The sequence below is a fragment of the Amblyomma americanum genome, chromosome 1, assembly GCF_052857255.1.
Source record: "Amblyomma americanum isolate KBUSLIRL-KWMA chromosome 1, ASM5285725v1, whole genome shotgun sequence".
NCBI lineage: Eukaryota > Metazoa > Arthropoda > Arachnida > Ixodida > Ixodidae > Amblyomma > Amblyomma americanum.
The window spans coordinates 219,138,571-219,145,878 of NC_135497.1; the positions used below are offsets into that span (position 1 = coordinate 219,138,571).

The 7,308-nt window shown below is 41.8% G+C and overlaps 1 protein-coding gene across 1 annotated transcript in view; it reads right to left on the reverse strand.

The window, feature by feature from the left end:
- Arp5 (Actin-related protein 5) overlaps window positions 1–5,741 on the reverse strand; it is a 32,558-nt gene extending 26,817 nt beyond the window's left edge. The window contains exons 1-7 of the mRNA XM_077648496.1: window positions 5,063–5,741; window positions 4,908–4,996; window positions 4,713–4,817; window positions 4,484–4,595; window positions 4,312–4,410; window positions 3,744–3,931; window positions 605–721 (exon numbers count right to left, since the gene is read on the reverse strand). Of these exons, the coding sequence (XP_077504622.1) occupies window positions 605–721; window positions 3,744–3,931; window positions 4,312–4,410; window positions 4,484–4,595; window positions 4,713–4,817; window positions 4,908–4,996; window positions 5,063–5,174 (822 nt within the window). The 5' untranslated portion in view covers window positions 5,175–5,741. The remainder of the gene's footprint in view (window positions 1–604; window positions 722–3,743; window positions 3,932–4,311; window positions 4,411–4,483; window positions 4,596–4,712; window positions 4,818–4,907; window positions 4,997–5,062) is intronic.
- Between the last annotated feature and the right edge of the window lie 1,567 nt (window positions 5,742–7,308).

Consider the following 7,308-nt stretch of genomic DNA (forward strand, 5'->3'; position numbering starts at 1 on the left):
ATCAGTTCTGTAGATATTGTAATAAATAACTTTTTGAGGAAAGCCTTCCAAGTGCCAATGTCAGAAGACCTGCACACCTGTCTGAAACTCACCAGTCGCGAAGTGCGTCCCCCGGCTCACTCACGAGACCCACCCTCTACCACTCCACGTCAACATCTGGATCCAACAACATCGACAAGGGAGGGAAAAATTCGTGACTGAGTTGCTGCAGGAATTTCACTTTAATAACTTAGCTTCCTTATACCTTTGTTGTTCGTCACGGTTGCTGCACCTTTTCTTGAGTCCATTCCTGTACCTATTAACTTTGCTTTTCCTCTTACACTCCTTTAATCTGTGTAAATTTTGCATCTGCATTGCCTGTGACCTTAATTAACCTCCTCACTGTAATACTGTGAGCTGCGGCTTTCTGTTCTCAGTTGTCTAGCGCTATATTTTCTTACTGCATTTATCCTATTCATTCTTTTGTTACATGCTTTTCCTTCCAAAGTGCACTGGCATAAAGGCTTTGGTTGTTCCAGGGCACTATAAAGAAACATTGCTTGAACGACAATCATTATCATCATCAACACACTGCTGCAAGAAATATGAAACAAAAATTTCTCACCGTGTTGTATGGAAGTTGGACCAGCTGACAGTGCTCATTAAAGTAATCAACATCTGCCCACTTTTTCAGTTCTTCCATATAATTCTCCGCAACATAGCAGTGTTGATGCATTAAATGCTGCAAGCATGTCCACGTGTTAGTTAAAACTTGTTCAGCAACTTGAAAGTACCCAAGCTTTTTGCATCCCAACACAGCAGCCAGAGACATGAGAAACGCACTAGTTCAGTAGACAATCTTAGCCTACCTCAGATGGTTTAACATGCACAACTCCAGCACAGATGAAGGCTACCCAAGTAGAAAGCATGATACTACTCAACACAAGCATTTGACAAAAGAGTGAGTAACAAGAGAGAATTATTTTGGTGTTTGTCGCTGCTCAGAGGTCACTTTCATGATAAACCTTTATGTTCATACAATGGCCGTTAAATGACGTGTGTAACTACCATGAAAACTGTCTATCTTGCATGCGGTGATAAACATTTGCTGTGCTATATTCATTGTCCACTTCATTATAATATATAAATATATATTTATCTATTTATTTATTTCTTGCCACGGTGGCTCAGTGGTTATGGTGCTCAGCTGCTGACCTGAAAGACACAGGATCGATCCCGGCTGCGACCGAGGCAAAATGCTAGAGTCTGTGTGCTGTGCGATGTCAGTGCATGTTAAAGAAGCCCAGGTGGTCTAAATTATCCAGAGCCCTTCACTACAGCGTACCTCATAGCCTTCGTCACTTTGGGACATTAAACACCATAAAACCAAGCCATTTATTTTTTTCTTAGTATCTCAAAGGCTCCCACAGGCACTATATGAGGGGTGGGCTAAAACAATAATCGGATTGAAGCAGTCAGGGGCAGAGTGTATGTCCAGAAGAAAGCACTTTTAAAAGCCTTCTTTTCAAGCAGATGCAATAATGATGAAGAAATGCCAAATATTTAGTAAACACATTTTGACAGAGTTGCTCACCAGTATACATACACTACACTAAACACAAAGCCATTTTTTTTGTCATTCTTGGCTTAGAAAAAGCTGCCTTTGAACGTTTCAGTTAACTATTTGGACCTTTAGCAGAGAAGTACTAACAAAGCAATGACAATGTAGCCTATCATAGCTCAAGAACAATCCAGTTCAATCACTATTTGCAATGCAGTGACAGCTTAAGCTCTATCACAATCAAGTGCAAAGTGTAAGCCAGCCACATCAGCTCTGTCTTAAGAAGCACTCTTAAATGATGGCTGTAGATACTAGCCCGATAATGCACCTAACAGGCTACTCAAGATGAGGATTATTAAACATTTAGTAATAAAATAATTTAGTCACACACATACACATACACATGACTATCTGCAGAGAGCAATAAGTCCTGTGTACTTGAGGAATCACAAAACAGCCTTTGTCACATTCAACACTGAGGCCACATGCTCCATGGCCCAAGTACACTGATTAGGCTCAGGTTAAAATTCCAAGCATTAGCTTTCCTGCACCTTAGCCTTAGCTCTGTCTTCAGTATTCTATGAAGACACAAAAAACTACACAGAAATGCAATGATCAAGGCCTTCCCGAACAGCACATGCTGAGAGTTCTGGCTAGCCCAATTTTATGAAAGAATAGTATATGCTACATTCATGCAAATCTGATGAATGCATGTGTGGTTATGCCTACCCAAGCCACATGGCACTCGCTTCGAGAGACTCTCAAAAAAAGTAAACACGAGTACTAAATCAGCCACACGGACTGGTTACCTCTAGAATAATATCGTCAATTATAGGACATCGTTAAATATGAACATGCTGTGCCTTTACATGCCTTCAGCTAGTAAAGGGCTGCATTAAATCCATTAGTATACTGTATTTCCTGCATACTTGACAGAACAAAAGGCTAAAAAGGCGCTGCAAGAATATGTGCTCTTGCTAAAGTAAGGCCTAGTACCAGCTGAGAGGACCAAAATGGTGAGGACAGTACATCATGCTGAATCCTACCAACACAATCTTCACCGAGAGCAAAATTACACCGAAGCTGGAAATCCAAGAAATATGTCAATTTTCTCTCGAATTTATGTTGTGGCCTGTTATCTCAACATCCACGCTTGCGGAAAGCCAGTTTTTGTGTACAGTTTTGTTTTTTTTTTGTTGCAATAACTGCCCGCAAAATCATCACAGACTCTTCAGTTTAAAAGGAAGGTGAAATGGTTTTCTGAGAATTTGAGGTCTTTTCAACAAATCAAATCTATGAAGCTTCTAGGTAAAGCATGTCAAGTAGTTTTGCACTGGCATTTAAAATAGTGACGTAATCGCCGATTAAAAACGCAATAACAGTAAGGCTTCTTCTCACTACATTGGAGAAGTGCGGAGAAACTCATGATGACATCATTGTTGCCAAAATTTCATACGTCCGCTGCCTTTGCCCACGAGCTGCAGTGTGTTTTCCAACACTGCCAAACAATGCTGCGTGGGCTTCGCCTTCAGCGGCGGCGGTTTGCTTCCTTGAAACAACAGTTTCTTAGCTGGAAACGCAGTGCTGCCCTATGTGATGTCATCACTGCGGCCTCTGCCCGTAGCTGAGCACTGCAGAGAAGCCTGAACGATGATGCCGCTTTATTCTGCGATTACGTCACCATTTCAAACCCTAGCACAAAAATACTATGCATGGTTTACTTGCCAGTTTCACACAATCGACCCCCTTAAACTTGTCAAATTCTAGAACCTCTTCACTTGCCCTTTAATTCATTACACATCTTGTAGGTAGACCTGCATAAATGCCAAACCATTATTGTGTACATTGGTTTGCGAGTTATCATTGTTGGCATAAGAGGCAAAATTAACACTTTTTAAAGCAAGACATCATGTTTAAAAAATTACAAAACATTTTTTTGAAGCCTTACACCCATTGATGACATCAACATGGTATGCCTGATAATTCAAAACAGCAACAGGAATTTTATTCTATAAAATAAATATTTTCCAAGAGTGGCATCATACCTTAAATGCATATTTAGCCCATTGGGGCATTTCTGAGCTCCTTTCAAATTGAATTCGTTATCTACAGTCGCAGGTTTTCCTCTAAGTTGTCATACACCCTGCAAGCCCAAGCTGCCATCTCATAATGCGCTATTTCTACTGTAAACAGGGCTAATTACCTCTGTTCTGCTCAATGTAACCGCAGCTGTCAGATGTGGATGCTTCAGTTGCAGCAGCCGCTGCAAGTACGCCGTTATGTTGTTTCCACCAAGACTTATCCTTTTACAGTTCTCGATATCAATTTGACAATTCAGAACTGGGATGATGTGCGTTGTGTGGTGCCCAAAAGACAGGACCAATGCATTCTCTGCAGAAAAAAACAAAATTTAAGAGACATAGTTTATTAATTGTATTTATTTAAAGCAAGAAAATATTCCTTCTTACTATTCAATACTCAGAAATGGAAATGAGTAAAAGTTCATCAGTTGTATCCTTCAATAGATAGCTTGCACCGATACCAAAGTAGCCGCGATGTTGGTGAACCAGGAGCACAGCAGGAACCTAGCCCGTTTCTATAATCCACTTACCAACCCCTGCTCAGCATGCACTGTGGAAGTTATGCATGGTTCACCATCATGGCGTTTGTGACGCCAGGTGCATGCCATCTATACCCTCCCTGTGCACAGTGGCACAGAAGGGGCCTGACAAAAAAAACAAAAAGTGTAGAGGAGTGAAATACATAGTTACCAGCTTTCTTGGAGCAGTTATGGTGCAGGCTGAACAGTGCATCAATACCGTAGAGTACTTGGGGCACATGGTAATGTTCAAAGAGTAGTTCTGACATATCTGCAAGTCAGTTAGCACCCATATTGCAGTCACTGCAACCCTGATCAACTCGCAACACCCACAATGTACTCACTCTGGCGGTAGTAATTAGGATTGCCGACAACTTCTGTCATCACAATAGGGTGATCCACCCTATTTTCAGTGGAAATGCCAAGGTGGCTGAATATATGGTCAAAAATATGTTCCTGCAACAACAAGAGAAAGATCCTCGTCAAAAGGACAGGAAGTTCCAGAAACGTATCTAGAACCAATCAGTTCCAAATGCAGTTTGGCAACTTTTTTTTTTGTCAATAAAAGCGAACCTGTATGTCAAAGTGCGTAACGACATTTCGATCAAACTGGGTCTTCAGGAGCCAACGAACAGCCTCGATGTTCATTATGTCATTTCCAACTTGCACTTCACTTTCCTGCTTAAAAAAAGAAGAAAAAAACAAATGGCAAACGTTCTTGTTGAACGCTATTTAATAGCTCGTAAATTATAAACTCCGTGTACTTGCCTTCTTGCCCCTTTGTTTAGCTGTGATGTTCTTAAATACCATACGCGGTGCTTCATCAGAAGCCCAGCCAACTCTGCACTCATAAGAACCTGAAGTCGAAGGAGCAGAGAAGTAATTAACAAACGTAAATTTTAAATAAAATCTGAACCACTTACCATTGTCAATAACAACGGGCGTTTTCCGTAACCGCAGTGCATCGCTGTAAGTGAAGAAACTGTCTGGCTCTTTGGCGAGATTTGGAATGGTGTAAACATCTTGCGAAGACATGACAAGAGCTAGCGATCCACACTCGCACCACAGTTCTGCCTGCACCTCTGCACCTTTTGGCCAGGTGACGACAGTTTCCACCACGTTTCCACAGCACGAGAAATTTGTTTACAACAGCGATGTTACTAGCGCTGTCTTCGATTCCTGCGTGGTTCACGGTACCTATGACGCATTGCAAGAGAAAAGGAGACGGCACAGGAACGAAATAGTCCAGGCGGTGCCGGGCGCTAACAGCTAGAGCTCTTTAACAGTACTTGTTACAAACGCACGAACTACACATAATTAAAATCGGCACCAAACCAACTGTCCTAACTACGAATGCTGTGCAATGAACGGTTCCTCTAATTCACTGTAACCGCTGCGGCCAATCTGGATTTGGATTTGGCTATGTGGCTTGCCATTTGCATCGGGTGTTAAACAAGGGCTGGCGTAGTAGTAGTAAGTGGCTTTTATTAAAATAATAATAAAAAGGAAAATATTTTTGCTAGCCCCAGCATCTGCATTCGATACTAAGCACCTGAGCTGGGGCAGCGGAAATAAAGTATAGCAGGCAGAATGAAGAAATGAAATGAAAGAGGTGAGGGGACAGAAAGAGAGGATAGAGAAAGACACGTTTTTATGTGCCGGATTTGAAAAAAATTCCTGTGCGAAAAATACTAGCCTAATCGAGAGCAAACACCGCTCAAAAGGTAGGATATTATTGCCAGTATTTGGTGGGATTATCGAGAAACTGCTTTCGGCTACGAGTACAGTTTTTGCAGACGCGAGCCAAGCAGGCGGTCTCAGAGGCTGCTCCATCTGCCGGATGAACATACAACTCGCAAGCGACGACTTATCAGTTATTAGCAGTGTTGTCGGTAACGCGTTACAAGTAACGGCGTTACCGGTAACGGGTTACTTTTTTCGGTAACTTAGTAACGTACTTGTTACCAATTCGGAACTGTAACGGGTAACGTACTTACGTTAGCATTTTTCGGTAACGTGAGGTGTCACGTTACTGTCGTTTGCCTCGCCGTCCGGCAGATGGCGCAACCTGTGAGACCGACCTGGCAGGAATAGACTGAAATGGGAAGAAATAGAAGAACAGTTAAGACAGGAGGAATTAATGGTATATGTTTAATGGAAAGGCATCTTAGAGACGGAGCAGCCACCCTGTAATCCAGACTACGCATGGGAATATTGCAATAGAACAGAGGACAGCAGAAAGGGGGTGGAATTGGGGCATTGATTCATAAAAGTATGAATTTTCAAAGGGTTAAACTGGGATGCAAGGAACATTTATGGCTAAAAGGAAAAGTGGCAAGGGAGCAAACACTCCTTGGTTTTGTATACCTGTGGACAGGACCTATTGCCAAAGAGGAAAACAGGAAAATGTTAGAATGTATTGAAGTGACATTGATGAGCTAGGAAGACAGGACGATCAGTAATTATATTAGGCAACATGAACGCACATATAGAAGACCTGGATGGGTACACAGATTCGACAGGAAGCATGCTGCAGGATATGTGTGACAGGCATGATTTAGTTGTATGCAACAGTACCGAGAAGTATGAATTAAGGGCTCATAACATGGGAGGCAGGGAGTCTGCACTCGACGATAGATTATGCACTAATGTCACAGAGGATGTATAGATGATGTATAATAGATTAGGGGCAATAAGCATAGATGAACATGATTCCAGAAGCCTAGGTACTGACCACAAGCGTATCAAGTTGAGTTTCAGAAGAGAAACCAATGTAGGACTGAATTAAGCAAGCTTATGAACAATCGGAGGGGAATTTTTACTCAGAAAAGCAATTGGAAGCAGCAGCCAAACAAATTGAGAAAGCAATTTTTGAGGATAATGAAACAGAACGGACTTATGCCAAACTAACTCGATTACTTGAGCTAGAGCTAACTAAGGTGCGAGTAAAGCCAAAAGGGAAAAGATGCAAACCCAAGAGTTGGTGGGATGAGGAGGTCAAGAGGGCGATAGAGAAACGTCAGGAAGCATCCAGGGAACACAGATATTCCAAAAAGAGGGAAGAACCAGAAGTTGAAGTAGACAGAAAATAGAATACCTTCAAAAAGTATAGAAGAGAAGCATCCTATTTGATTAATGGGAAAATTAGAAGAAAGGGTGCCCAATGGAT